Genomic DNA, 14,318 nt, shown 5'->3' with positions numbered 1-14,318 from the left:
AAAGAATGCATATGACCAAATAGGATGGCTGCTTTACTCTGCTCATCCTACAAGCAGCAGTGGGAGATGGTAACTCAGTGTTAGCTGTGAGCCTGCACTCTGGCTCAGACTGCTACTCGGAGCTGAACTCTGTTTTGTTTACGGTTTATTTTGATTTTATGTGTGTGAGTGTTTTGCCCAAGTGTATACCTGTGCACTGAATACATGCCTGGTGCCCTCAGAGGTCAGAAGAGGGCAGTGGATCCTCTGGAACTGGAGTTACAGACAGTTGTGAGCTGCCATGCGGGTGCTGGGAACCATACCTGGGTCCTTTGCAAGAGGAACAAGTACCAAGCCATCCCTCCAGCCCTTGTGTTTGTGTGGTTTTGTTTTGAGACAGGGTTTATGTAGTCCTGGCTGACCTGGATCTTGCTCTGTAGCCCAGGCTGGCCTCAAACTCACAGAGATTCCACTGCCTCTGCTTCCCAAGTGCTGAGGCAAGCACCACCATACATATAGCCCCATCTTTTTTACTTTGATTAATCTTCCATTCTTTCCTTTCTTTTCCTTTTTCTGTCTTGCTTTCTTTTGTCTTGACAGTCTCACGTGGATCAGGTCACCTGAGAGTGGCCTTCATCCTCTTGCGTCTGCCTCTGCTTTATGGGTGCTGAGATTTCCAGGCACGTGTCACCATGCCTCAGCTCAGCTCACCTCTTGAAAAACTTTTTCTTACATTTTTATTTATTTAGTGGTGTGTGTGTGTGTGTGTGTGATACATGTACACAGACACATACATGTCACAGCACATGTGTGGTGGTGAGAGAACAATTGGTGGTAGTTTTTTTTTCCTCCTCCATTGTATGAGAGGGACCCCAGGATCGAACTCAGGTTGTCAGGCTTGGCAGCAAGTGATTTAACTCACTGAGCTATCTGGTCATGCCCTTACATCATATACATACATACATATATACATACATACATATATGCATACATACATACATACATATGTCTGTATACACACACATATATATAATTGAAAATAATTTTCATACAATACAATCTGATCACAGCCTCCCTTCCCCCAGCTCCACCCAGATACTCCTTTCCTCCTCACCCACCCACCCAACTCTTCTTCCTTTCTTTTTCTCTCTGTTTAGAAAACAAACAGGTAAACAAAACAGAATTTAAAAACAAACAAAAAACAACAAAGAAAAAGCACAAGAAACACATACAGATACTCCCTCCCACAAAAACAAAACTCAAATAACACAAAATCAGAAACCATAATATACAAGCAAAAGGCTAGAAAGACAAAAAAAGCCCAAACAAATCAATATGAGAAAAAAAGACTGCAAAAAATACCACTGAATTCATTTTTTTTATTGCCTATCTACTGCTGGGTGTGGAGCCTGCCCTTACTTGTGGTCTGAGAAAAGTAGTTTTTCCTTTCTGAGCAGTTAGTTATCAGTTGGAGATACCTTCTGGATTAGGGATGGGGGCTTGTGTCTATTTCCCCTCTAAGCACTGCAATCCCATCTGGCTTAGACTTCCCTGGCCCTGTGGGCATCAGTCCTGTTGTGTTTAGAAGGCCTTATCTCCGTGATGTCCTCCATCTCTTCTGGCTCTCATAACCCTTTTGCCTCCTTTTCTGCAGAGTTCTGAAGAGGGGTTTGATGAGGACATCCCATTTAAGACTGGGTGTTCCAAGCTAGGCATGGTGGTACAGGCCTTTCATCCCAGCACTCGTGAAGCAGAGGCAGGCAGATCTCTGTGAGTGTGAGACCAGCCTGGTCTACAGAGTGAGTTCCAGGACAGCCAGGACTGCTACACAGAGAAACCCTGTCTGAAAAATAAAAATAAAAATAAAAAATAAAAAAAGACTGAGTGTTCAAAACTTCCCCACTCTCTTCACATTGTCCAGATGGGGGTCTCTGTATTAATTCCTATCTACTGCAAGAGGAAGCTTCTCTGATGATGGCTGAGTGAGAGACACTGATCTATTGGACCAGCAGAATGTCATTAGGAATCATTATATTTTTATGTTCAGCAGAACAAACCCTTCCTTTCCTAAGTGTTCCTCCCTCTAAATGCTTGTAGTTAAATAAGCCCTAACTTTGCTTATCATATCTCATAATGACCATGTCATAACAATCACATAAACCTGGATGATTATATCATAATGCTGGCCCATCCTGAAACTCTTTCCTGCAGTGTAGTCAAGGGTCTGGCTTTACCTGGGGGGGGGGACGAAAACTCAGGCTGCTGGGGGCAGTGCTGGGCTGTATGTCCCCACTGGCTCTTTTAAAAATATTTACAGCTTGAACTTTCTTGTTTCAAGTTAAAAACTTGCCCCCTAAGCACTTCAGCTGCATCACATAAATTTTGGTATGCTGTGTTTTTCAAATTCGCTTCCCTGTGTTTTCCAAGTTCCCATATGTATGGTGTGTTTTGGAGAATGTTCTTGCGAACTTCGGGAAAATGTATATTCTGTGTTAAGTGTGGTGGTGCATCACTAGTCCTAGGATTTAGGAGGGTGAGCTTAGGAGGATCCGCATGCAATACCATGGCTACACAGTGTAAACTGAAGTTCCCAGAGAAGAAAAACTACGCCTGTATAGAAGGTTCTACAAGGCCAAATGACTGAACCTTGTGATTACAGACAGTTAAAATGTTACAGTCGAGAGACAAAGCACCTTGAACTACTTTTGGTGCCTTTGAAAAGCATCCCTTGTCTTCCCTTGTGTCTGAACTAAAATCCTTGTGACTATTAAAATTTTTAAAATATATGCTTGGGGGCTGGAAAGATGGCTCAGCAATTAAGAACACTGACTGCTCTTCCGGAGGACCTGGGTTCAATTCTCAGCACCCACATGGCGGCTCACAACTGTCTATAACTCCAAGATCTGACACCCTCACATAGACATACACGCAGGCAAAGCACCAAGGCAAATAAAATAATTGGTGGTGCACACCTTTAATCCCAGCACTCAGGAGGCAGAGCCAGGCGGATCTCAGTGAGTTCGAGGCCAGCCTGGTCTCCAAAGCGAGTTCTAGGAAAGGCGCAAAGCTACACAGAGAAACCCTGTCTCGAAAAACCAAAAAAAATAAAAAAATAAAAATAAATAAATTAAAAAATAAAATACATACTTAGCCGACAGTGAGCATCCACAAGCCCAAAAGCTAAGAATGTCATCAGACAGTTTCTGAAACCTATACAGAATTTCCTTCACCTCACTACTTATGGTCCCTATCAAAGGATTTAGTAAATGCTTTGACTTATGACGTTCTTTGTAACTACTAAAATGTCATTTAAACACCTCCACAAAAGAAAATATCTTTCTGGGCAACCTGAATCCTGGCCACGGTAACTCATATTTGACACAAGAATGAACTGTTTCTTGTTGCCTCTGAGGTGAGAATAGTGTTTTTGTGTTGATAATACCAAGCCTCTGGAAGAAGGGGGAGCAGAAGGAGAAGGAGGAGAAGGTGAGGAGGAGAAGGAGAAAGACTCAGGGAGTACAGCCATCTGCCACAAGCTTGAGACCGGACCTGGGTTCTATTGTGGAACCCATTTGGTGAAAGGAGAGAAACACACACACACACACACACACACACACACACACACACACACACACACACACAAATGAAAAATATGTATGTATGTGTGTTTTGCTGTTAAAATGTGCATCCTAGTTCTCTGACTGGGAGCACCTCTTACCTCAACTGCTCACCTCTGAAAACATGCCTGCTCCAAGTTCATTGCCACCAGCTCCTTGGTGAGGTCACCTTCTTAGCTACTGTACCCATCGCTACCTTCAGTGGCACTGAACTGACCAGAGACCATGACAAGTGAGAACCTTGGCAGCTTGACACATCCCTTGACCTTATTTCTCTGTCTCCAACGCTTCCAAAGTGGAGCCATTTCAAAGGACATCCACACAGGAGGCAAGTCCATTGTGGGCTGGGACATAGGCAGTTGAGTGGCTGGCTCTGGGGCTGGAATTGCATCTGTATTTGGTTATGCTGAGAACCCTTTTCTGAAACAACAGCTGCTGTGTTACCATCTGGGGTTTTGATTGGGTTTGTTTTTCTCTGTCACTTAAAGAAGTCAAAAGTAGGAAACATCTCAAGTTCAACAGGTAACCTCTAGGAAATTCTCAAACGCAGCAGGCCAAACCAGCCTGGTGAAGAGAAGCTTTGGTTAGGGGTGAGGTGACACGCGTGTACAGCAAACATACAGAGCAAAGCCGATGGGAAAAGAGAAGTCCAGCTTCTTGCCGGCTTTTTGTTGGTGTGGGTGTTGTTTATATCTTTGAAGGGTCTTTCTCCCCTAACTTAGGGTTGGTAAGTTTGAAGAAAGACAGGGTGGCTGATTGGCCCACAACTGTAGTGTAACATGGTCGGATCTAGCCTTGACTTTGTTGAGCCAGGCCATCGAGCAGGGGTCCTACTGGCCGGAGAAAAAGCCTACAAGGCCTCTAAGTGGTCAGGCTTTTCTTTCTGGTTAGGGTGAGGAGGAAGCCAGTCATGTTGGAAGGTGAAGAAGCAAGCTGCTGTCTTGGAAATTCACCATCTTTATTACCTTGTCATGGCATCTCTCCCAATCTGTCTGCCTGTCAGGAGATCTAAGTCCTAATCCCTCAGTCCTATGATTCCAGGTTTTGCCCTCTCAGAAGCTATGGCATTCTTTTGCCCTTTCCCATTCTCTTTGTCTTGCAAAGCAAAAGTAGCCATATCCTCTTCTACTTTCCCTAGTTTGACCTTGCATGCCTCCTCTGTCCTGTGTGTTCCGAAGAACCAGCCTGCCTCCATATTAGGCTTAAAAGCCATCTTTTTTTATTGTTGTTGTTGTTTGTTTGTTTTTTGAGACAGGGCTTCTCTGTGTAGCTTTGCACCTTTGCTGGAACTCACTCTGTAGCCCAGGCTGGCCTCGAACTCACAGAGATCCGCCTGGCTCTGCCTCCTGAGTGCTGGGATTAAAGGCGTGCGCCACCACTGCCCGGCTTTTAAAAGCCATCTTATAGTAAAGACAAACTAGGTTCATTCCTGTTTCTGATTAAATCTGTTTCTTAAGGATTGGGCTATGCCCCACCTGTCACCTTAACTGCAAATGGTTCTGTACTGCCTGTTCCAGGAAGTGGTAACCATGTCTTTGTTTCAAATAGCTGTTTATAACCATTTTGCAACCCTACCTTTGTTTTAAAAGGTTGTTAGGACTACCTGTTGTTATGGCTACTTTATGACCACCCTGAAATCAGGTATGTTTCAGGAGCTTGCTATGACTAACTTGTTATGGTTATCCTGCTCCTGTAACCCCACCTATTTTCTCCCATTTAGAAACTCTCTACCCCTGAACTATAAAAACCTTGTCTTCTTCACATCCAATGCTGACCTCTCAAACCCCACCTTACAGGGAGGCAGCCCGTGTGCACAACTGAAAAAAAAGTTTGTTTTAATTAATTGCTTGCTTTAATTAATTTGGCCATGATGATTTGAGTCAGTGGTCTTTCTCCTCCCATCTTTAGGATAAACAATTCTGTTTCCTGTACCTTCCCAGGAAGTCGGGGGAAAGTAGTTGTTTCAGGCAAGACAAGTACTGTATTAATAATATAAAACAAATGTATTCTGCTGCTATTGGCGGCAATGTTCTATACAGGTGTTACGATGCTGTTTGAAATGTAGCGTTAAATTTTAAAAATTACATTTATTTATTTTATGTGAGCGCATGTACCTGTTCATGCAACGAAGGATGTGGAGGGGAACGGGGAAACAGCAGGAGTCGGTTCTCTAATTCCATCATGTGGGGCTTAGGGCTCTAACTCAGGTCATCAGGCTTGGTGGTAATTGCCTTTATTCATTGAGCCTCTTACAGGCCCTCAACTGTAGGTTCTCTCTCTCTCTCTCCCTCCCCCCCCCCGTCCTCCCTCCCCCCTACCTATTTCTCCCTCCCTCTTTCTTTCGGCTACCCTCCCTAAGTCCTCGGCTCCAGGTTCAACTTTAATTATTAAAATTTACTGTGGTAAGTGCAATCATCTATCACTGACAAAATTTTCAACTGTTCTGGTCTTGCTGCCAGGTCAGCAGAAAACGAGTCTGCGTTCTGAGAATCGGCTTTTGGCTCATTTTGCCTGGCGAGATCTGACGCGCGATTGGGCTTCCTGGGAGCCACGTGATCCAAACGGATGATGGCGGGCGCTGGGGAAGACGTGCGAGTGCTCTTCGGAGCTGCTGTCCGCGCGGCTCTGGATGCTTGGCCTGCTTTACAGGTGAGTGGGACCACGGCGGGGGTCACAATTAGGGCTGGGGCACAATAGGAGCTGGCCAGGCAAGGCGTCAGAGCCTCGGCTGGGCGGTGTAGGCGGCAGACTCCCAGGCCAGGGCAGGCCATGCCACGCCACGCCACGCCACTCCGGTTTCCATGCTGTCATGGTTGGCTTGGGCCTGTGTTCACAGATCGCTGTGGAGAATGGCTTCGGGGGCGTGCACAGCCAGGAGAAGGCCGAGTGGCTGGGGGGTGCAGTGGAGGATTACTTCATCGCCAATGGTGAGTGAGTGTGAGACGTTGCTGTCTGTCTGTCGGGTTTCGGAGCGGCGGAGCCTCGTCCTAGAGAGCCCGTGCTTTCTCTCCCTCTCTCTCTCTTTTAAAAAAAATTATTATCTTTTATTTTTTCGAGACAGGGTTTCTCTGTGTAACAAACAGTCCTGGCTGTCCTGAATCTCGCTCTGTAGACCAGGCTGGCCTCGAACTCAGAGATCCGCCTGCCTCTCGAGTGCTGGGATTAAAGACGTGCGCCACAACCGCCTCCGCGCTTGTCTTATCGAATGAATGGTGACTTTGGAATTAGAATCGTGCGTTTCGGGTGCTTTGCAGGCAGTGACACTATGATCCTGGACAACACATTTTACCTTCCATAGAGTCTCTTAATTCCTAAAATGGTTATGAAAAGATCCGACTAATAGAACTGTGTGAGCCATATCGTAAAATTGCTGGGTCAGGGGAGGGAAAGATGGCTCCGTGGGCAAAGGCCAACAAACATAGTGATCCGAATCTGATAGGTGGGACCACATGGAAAGAGAGGACCGAGTCACTTAAGATGTCTGACTCCCCCTACTCGGGTAAACCTATTTTAAGATTGTTGGGTGAAGCGTGTAGCCCAGTGGTAGAGCACTTTCCTAGCATGCTCATGTTTCTGAGTTCTATCTCTAGTACCACCAAAACTAAAAGCAATGCCTCTAATAAAAGGCAGCCAAGCCCTGTGGTACAGTCCTATAATCTGTTGCTCCTGAGGCAAAAGGACCTCAAGTTCAAGACTAACCTGAACAACATTACCATGACCTTGTCTCATAATAAAAAATAAAGAGTTGGGGATGTAGCTCTATGGAAGTGCTTACCTACTACATGTGAGACGCTAGGTTCAATCCCCGCTACCACAAATGAATGAATGAATAAATGAAAGAAGCAACTATAATAGTATTAAATTCACATCCAAAGCCTAGCATATGGGCCATGTCTGTAAATCCAGCACTAAGGGGACTGAGGTAGGAGAACTCCTCTGAGTTTGAAGCCAGCCTTGGCTACATAGCCAGAACTTGTCCTTAAAAGGAAAGGGCTGTAGAGATGCTTAGCTTCCTGCTCTTCCAGAGGACATGAGTAAGGTCCCCAGTACCTTTGTCTGGTAGCTCACAAACCACCTGTAACTCCAGCTCCAGAGGATGCAGTCTTCTTCATTTGCACACATGTACATATACACATAATTGACAAGTAAGTGAAACACGGCTGAAAAGATGGCTCAGCATTTAAGAGTATTTGTTTTTTACAGATGACTCGAGTGAGTCTACATGGTAACTCATAACTGTCTGTAACTGCAGTTCCAGGTGATCTGACACCATCTTCTGTCCATAGAGAGTGCAGACATACATGCAAGCAAAACACCATATACATAAAATAAGTATTTTGGTGTGTCATAAGAATTAAGCATTTTATACATCTTTAGAATTAAAATTTTACAATCTGGAGTTTTAAAGGTCTTAATGGGCGTTTCTTAGTTGAGACTAGCACCATTTCAAGTGCTTGTGCTTGGTAACCACATATGGCTACTTCTCCAGCAAAGACGTACTCCCTTTGCTTTGTCTTTGTCTTTGTGGGGATAAGAGAACACGAGGACCCAGTAGGAGTATTACATGCGGTAGTTTCGAGTGTGTATCTCGTGAGTGACTTCAGATAAGAAAGTGGATAGTTAGAATACTGGATGACAAGTGTCGTGATAAAGAGGTGCTTAGAGTTCTTGAGTTATCTGAGCCTGAGGAGAAGCCCTTTTTTGTTTTTTAAAGACAGGATTTCTTTGTGTGGCCCTGGTGACCAGGCTGGCAGCCTTTTTTTTTTTTTTTTTTTTTTTTTTTTTTTTTTTTTGGTCTTTAGCCTTTAGTGATTGGGGTGGGTCTTAATGAAAAGGGGTGATGTAGGTAGAAACATTAAGTGTTGTATTTTGAAAAGCCCCCCCCCAATGTAGCAAGGGAATGGAAGAGTGGTAGAGTATTTGTGCATGTACAGAGACAACCCTTACCCTAAAGGGTAAGAGATGTGAGACCTTATGTGCCTTTGATTATATCCTTTAGGCCAGTGTTTGTAAAATTCAAGCTATAGAAGACTTGTCCAGTTAGATGTTCAATGCAGAAAAAGTTTCTCCAGTCAAATTACATAAACTCTCCCCCCAGCTGATATTTTATTAATGTTGTTGGTGGTGGTAATTGGGAACAGTATCTCCTTTTATAGTCCAGCTGTTGTGGAATTGATGTTCCTCCTGCTTCATTTTCCTGAGAGTGCGGGGATTATTGGTGTGTTTTATCAATCCTGGCTTTGTTTTCCATTAGCATTCTATGGAAATCCTTGTTAAAACTCAGCAAAATTGAGCTGGGGATGTAGCTCAATTGGTAGAGTACTTGCATGACATGTAAGAGGCCTTAGTTTCAATCCCCAGAGCCACATTAATCAAGCATGGTGATTCATGCTTGTAATCTTAGCACTGAGGAGGTGAAGGCAGGAGGATCACCAATCATCAGGAGTTCTAGGCTAGCCTTGGACTACACAGTTTGATGCTAGCCTGGGCTACATGATACCTGTAACAAAAACAAAACAACTCCTTAAACCTAGCAGAATATTTATATCAAAGGCAAACTTCACAATAGGTAATAAAATTCATGAGCAGGTTCTAAAGTAATAGGATGGTGTTTGCTAGAAAATTCAGAAAGTAGTATAGATTATGAGAAGGAAACACTCATGAGAAGGCTATTTGGGTCTCGAAAATGTCTAAAATAGGGCAGTGGCAATGGTCAGGAAAAAGAATACTTGTCCATAGAGGGGGTTGAGGAAAGAGACAAATTTGTGGTGAGTGGCAGGGTAGATTAAGAAACTTCCTTTGGGGGCTGGAGAGGTGGCTCAGAGGTAGCTGTTCTTCCAGAGGTCCCGAGTTCAATTCCCAGCAACCACATGGTGGCTTCACAACCATCTGTAATGAGATCTGGCGCCCTCTTCTGGCCTGCAGGGATACATGCGGACAGAACACCGTGTACATGATAAATAAAATAAATCTTTAAAAAAAAAAAAAAAACTTCCTTTGGGGCTGGAGAGATGGGCTCAGGGGTTAAGAGCACTGGCTGCTCTTCCAGAGGTCCTGAGTTCAATTCCCAGCACCCACATAGTGGCTCACAACCACCTGTAATGACAACTGGTGCCCTCATCTGGCCTGCAGGGACACATGCACATGCAGACAGAACACTGTATATGTAATAAATAAATCTTTTTTTTTTTTTTTTTAAAAAAAGAAAGAAACTTCGTTTGGATAGAGGGACCTTGGAGGATGAGATGCTGGTTTGGAAGGCAGGGATAATAAATCTGGCTTCGGAAATGGGGACTTGAGGCACCTGTTTAACATCTGGATACATAATTAGCCTGAGTGGAAAAGAAATTTGGAGGCTATTAGATTTCAATAGCTTGTAAAAGCACAAGCGTAGAAGAGTTATGTCTGGGAGAAGAAGGCATGTAGGGAAGAGAAAGCTAGTCTGGGAGAAGAAGGCATGGACCCGTAAGATAACTGAGGTCCAGTGAACAGGGCTTAGCCAGAGTCACAAAGTTTGAAGGTGGTTGTTTAGGTTATGATTTCATTTTTAAAAGTATGCATCCAGCTGAGGGTGTAGTTCAGTGGTTGTTTGCCCAGCATGTGCCAGACCCTGGGGTTGATCCCCAGCAACAAAAAAACCAATGAGTACCATATCCATTTCTTCTTACCCACTACTGTTGAGTCTCTGGACTCCTGTATTAGTGGAGCCACAGCTGTGAAGGGTCTCTATACTTCAGTATTTCAGCTCTGAAGTAATGCAAATTGATATTAGAGATCTCATCTCCCTTTTGCCAAGCATTGTGTTAGATGAGTCCTCCTAATAGACCCTCCAGGGGGCCCTATTAGCCTCTCTTTAGAAATGAGAAAGTGAAGGCTCTGAGGCTATTTCAAGGTCACCTTAAGCTGAGGTCAGTTAGAATAGGCAAAGTGAAAGAGGGTGTTTTAGTGAATAAAGGCTCACTGCACCTTTACCTCCCAACCAGATGTAGCAGATATGTATTGAAGAATAGTGGGCAGGGCTGATGAAGTTGATCTTTGTCTAAAGGGTCCTATCCTTTCCTATTTAGCTGATTTGGATCTGGAAGAGGTGGAAGATTTCCTTGGGGAGCTGATGACCACTGAGTTTGATACAGTTGTGGAAGATGGGAGCCTGCCCCAGGTGAGCATATGGAAACTGTTGTCAGCCCCCTGCCTGCTCGCTCTTCTTTGTACTGTCTGGGACAAGATTCTTGGTTGTAACCATTCTTTTCTTGAGGCATAGACAAGATTCCCTATTGCATTTTCAAATATTACCTTTATTTCTCTTGAGATCATTCTCAACCAATGATTTTCCCCACATGCCACAAGCTGGGCCAGATCAAATTCCATTCCTGTTCTGATTAACACTGCTCACCCTGGTGAGATTATCTTTCATTTGCATCTTCTCTCTCTTTTTTTGAGACAGTTTTTTTTTGTTTGTTTGTTTTTTACTCTCCAGCCTAGGCAGCCTGAAATACTATGTAGCCCAGGCCAACCTCAAATTCATAGCAGTCATCCTGCCTCAGCCTCCCAAGTACTGGGATTATAGGTGTGCAATTCTAATACCTTCTCTCCTGGGAGACCCTCACTCAAGGCTTCACACTGTCACCCAAGCTCTTGATTTGTGGTTGCTCTACTGGACTTTGTTGTTGCTTTATTTTTTGAGACAAGGTCTCACTATGTTGCCCTGGCTTGCCTAGAACTCGCTATGTAGCCCAGGCTGGCCTTGAACTCACAGAGACCTGCCTGCCTCTGCCTCCCGGGTGCTGGGGTTAAAGGCATGGCCAGCACTCTCAGCTATTTTATGTTGACAGTGTCCACCTCAAACTCACAATCCTGCCTCAGAGGCCTCCCCATTATATGCATCCACCAGTTCCCAGATGCTTGGATGAACTTCTTAGGAAGAAGAGAACCCCACTTTTTTTCTGAAAAATTCCACACTCCTCTAGTCTGCTGTAAACAGAGGCTGGTTTTATGATAGATTGTCTGAAAACTCCAAGCCGTTTGGATGTTTCCTTGGTAGGTGAGTCAGCAGCTACAGACCATGTTCCACCACTTCCAGAAGGGTGATGGGGCTGCTCTGCAGGAGATGACTGCTCAGATCAACCAAAAAAAGTGCAAGGTCATGGCTACTCCACTTAAGACGGCCGAAAAACCTGATGTGGCTGAAGATGATGTGGACAGCGTGGAAGAAATGGAGGTGAAAGAGGTGCCTGTGTGTGGTGCGCAAGGTGGGGGTGGGGGTGTTGCAAATGTTAATTTTTTAGAAGAGTAGCTAGGTCCCCAGGGAAGTGATGATGGTTGTAGGTGGTGGTGGTGGTGGTGTTATCAAAAGATAGTTCATATAGTCATGGGAAAGTTGGGAGCAGAGCATGGGTAATTACTTAGTGCTCTCTCTTATATTTTCCCTCTAGGTGACAGCTACAAATGATGGGCCCACAGCGGATGTGGTCTGCCCCCAGCCTCAACCCTCTGATCCAGACCCCCAGACTATTAAGGAAGAGGATATAGTAGAAGACGGGTGGACCATTGTCCGGAGAAAGAAATGAGTAGGGCAGTAAATGGTTTGGGCCCTTGTTAAGTATTATGAGAGTTATAGGGGCGGTTTTAGAGGGCTATATACACCTCTGTCCTGATAACCATATTCCTACCTTGTTCCCCTGTCCTTCCCTCCAGGGGAAGAAAAGCCCTAGGATCCTTGGTTGTGTTGATGGGACCTATTCCAGCCCTTTGAACCTTAGGTACCATATGAGAGATAAGACCAGGTTTCCCAGCATAGTGCCTCCTAGGTGCAGTGAATGTGAAGATGGACAATGAGTGTGGCTATGGTTGGAGTAGAAGCCAGACTTGTGGACAGCAGGCAGGTAAATTTGTGGGAAGGATGAGAATTCCGCAGTGGTGGGAGGCTGGCTGGATTGGGAATGGCGAGATAAACATGCAGTTGGAAGAGAGGAGATGTAAGTGTGGTACCTCCCCAATGTCCCCACCCCAGCCTCCCACAGAGCACCTCTTCCCCTGCCCAGAACTTGCATCCTCCTGTGAAGGCTCCCACCCTGAATACTCTTGAGAGTTCGAAGGACTTGACTAAATGGTGAACTTGGGAAAGTTGGGCTGTTTTAAGTCCAGGGATGAGGCTTAAGACCTTAATAACACAACACCTTCTTGTTTAATCCACGATTTAACCTTGGAATCAGCCTTCTGAGAGCTGAGCTTCAGAGTTCAGTGAAAGAGTAGTTTCTGCACCCCACCCACCCACCCACCCCCAGTAGCCTTGGACTTTGGACAAACGAACGGACCATATCAGTGTTCTGAAAGTTACTGTAAGCCTGAAATAAACTGTATTTTTCTTTAAAAAACAGTATCCATTGTCCTCCCCCCTCCCATTCCCGTCCTGCCCCAGTGGCCCTGCCATGGGTCTGGACGATAAAATACTGGATTGCTTTGGGGCTAGGTAGAAGCTATAAGCCATGGGAAAGGCAAGAAGGGTCTAGTTACCGCCCCATGTAAAGTCATACACGTGAAGACACTGGCTGAGGAGACAAGGGTAGGTTGGGGTTCCAGGGTCAGTAACAGAGCTGGCACTTGAATCCAGGTCTCCTGCCTCTGGTGCTTTTGTGGGGAACTGGGTGGAAGTAGGATCTGTGGGGTATTGGGAGGAAACAGCCTAATTCAAGTGAGTCTAGCAATTAGCTCCTGCCCTCCCTGGGGACAGGGATTTAAAAAATTAACATCAATGTAGGAATAGTTTTTAAAAAGCCCACATTTTGTGAAAAGATGAATTAAAAAACCCAAGACCCAGCATTCGGGATTGAAAGTGCCCGTGATGGGAATTCAAGTATTGACTGCATTGGGAGTGGGCTGGAGCCCCCAATTGAACATGGGCAGCTGGAGTGTGGGGCAGGAGTTTCTAGTTCCCCCCCAAACCCTCTAGGTCTTGTCTCGGGTCTGGGAGGCTTCAGGAGGTTCAGCAGTGGCTCCTGTGGCTGCCCCTGGTGTCTCCTCCGTCTCCCTGTCCTCAGACAGTGTGGGCCCTGGGCAGAATGTGTCCCCACGGCCCGCCCTGCCGAGCACAGCCATCCAGCGCCGCTGGAGTTCTTCTGTCTCTGGGCTGAAGTACCAGCTTAGGTGGCTCTGTGTGATCTTGAAGACGTGCCTCCTGTCAGGCCGCTCCCCTGCCTCAGGAGGCCCCACCTCAAAGCCAATGAGGGGCAGGCTGCGCTGGGCTTTCACATCCTGGGAAGGAGGGACAGAGCCAGTGTCATCTAGGGGCTGGACCGTGCCCTCTACCCAGTGAAACAACTTCGTTTTGTTTCCTCTGCTGAAGACCCTTGCCTTCACTGTAATGAACAGGAAGGTGTCTGAACTAGGACTAGAAGGCAGGCTGGTGTACATATCTGTCTCCCCCATGCCCAAACCAACTGCTAGTCTTCACTATTATTACAGATTCAGGTCTTTGGACAGTTTCCTCTATGTGCACATTGTTAAAGTCAGACCTAGAGGTGCCTGTCTCCGCTCCTGTTTGCTCCACAAAGCTAGATTTGCCACTTTACCCTCATTTTCCCTCCATACCTTGGCCTCCAAACACTTGTCTCTACATACTCTGTCACAAAAGGATGGGGGTTTTGATTTTTCCCTTTGCTAGGCTCACCCTGTCCCCAAAGGACAAGGCATACGAGGAAGGGACAGCCTGGCTTTGTCAGGTGG

The 14,318-nt window shown here is 45.6% G+C and overlaps 2 protein-coding genes across 4 annotated transcripts in view; one reads left to right on the top strand and one right to left on the bottom strand.

Annotated features, from left to right (window-relative positions):
- The first annotated feature begins 6,108 nt into the window (after nucleotides 1–6,108).
- On the top strand, nucleotides 6,109–12,970 carry Tsr2 (TSR2 ribosome maturation factor). Of its 2 annotated transcripts, none has more exons than XM_006995640.4 (5): nucleotides 6,109–6,245; nucleotides 6,433–6,523; nucleotides 10,664–10,755; nucleotides 11,638–11,814; nucleotides 12,029–12,970. In XM_006995640.4, the coding sequence occupies exons 1-5, from the start codon at nucleotides 6,162–6,164 to the stop codon at nucleotides 12,161–12,163; spliced, it is 579 nt and encodes a 192-aa protein (XP_006995702.1). In that variant the 5' UTR covers nucleotides 6,109–6,161; the 3' UTR covers nucleotides 12,164–12,970. The 2 variants fall into 2 exon arrangements, with proteins under 2 accessions (XP_006995702.1, XP_006995703.1); XM_006995641.4 differs by having other exon boundaries at nucleotides 11,638–11,823.
- The window catches only part of Fgd1 (FYVE, RhoGEF and PH domain containing 1), a 45,850-nt gene continuing 44,452 nt past the window's right edge, over nucleotides 12,921–14,318 (bottom strand). For both annotated transcript variants that reach the window (XM_042269701.2, XM_006995639.3), the window contains one exon: nucleotides 12,921–13,847. In XM_042269701.2, coding sequence (XP_042125635.1) covers nucleotides 13,542–13,847 — 306 coding nt within the window. In that variant the 3' untranslated portion in view covers nucleotides 12,921–13,541. The remainder of the gene's footprint in view (nucleotides 13,848–14,318) is intronic.

This window comes from Peromyscus maniculatus, chromosome X (genome assembly GCF_049852395.1).
Source record: "Peromyscus maniculatus bairdii isolate BWxNUB_F1_BW_parent chromosome X, HU_Pman_BW_mat_3.1, whole genome shotgun sequence".
Taxonomy (NCBI): domain Eukaryota; kingdom Metazoa; phylum Chordata; class Mammalia; order Rodentia; family Cricetidae; genus Peromyscus; species Peromyscus maniculatus.
This window is presented reverse-complemented; position numbering and strand designations above follow the sequence as displayed.

What these genes read in the sequence shown, in the direction of transcription:
- Tsr2 (XM_006995641.4), top strand. Translation starts at nt 6,162, where the DNA reads ATGATGGCGGGCGCTGGGGAAGACGTGCGAGTGCTCTTCGGAGCTGCT. An exon ending in ATGCTTGGCCTGCTTTACAG is followed by an intron (nt 6,246 to 6,432) that starts GTGAGTGGGACC and finishes CTGTGTTCACAG; the next exon opens with ATCGCTGTGGAGAATGGCTT. An exon ending in GGATTACTTCATCGCCAATG is followed by an intron (nt 6,524 to 10,663) that starts GTGAGTGAGTGT and finishes TTTCCTATTTAG; the next exon opens with CTGATTTGGATCTGGAAGAG.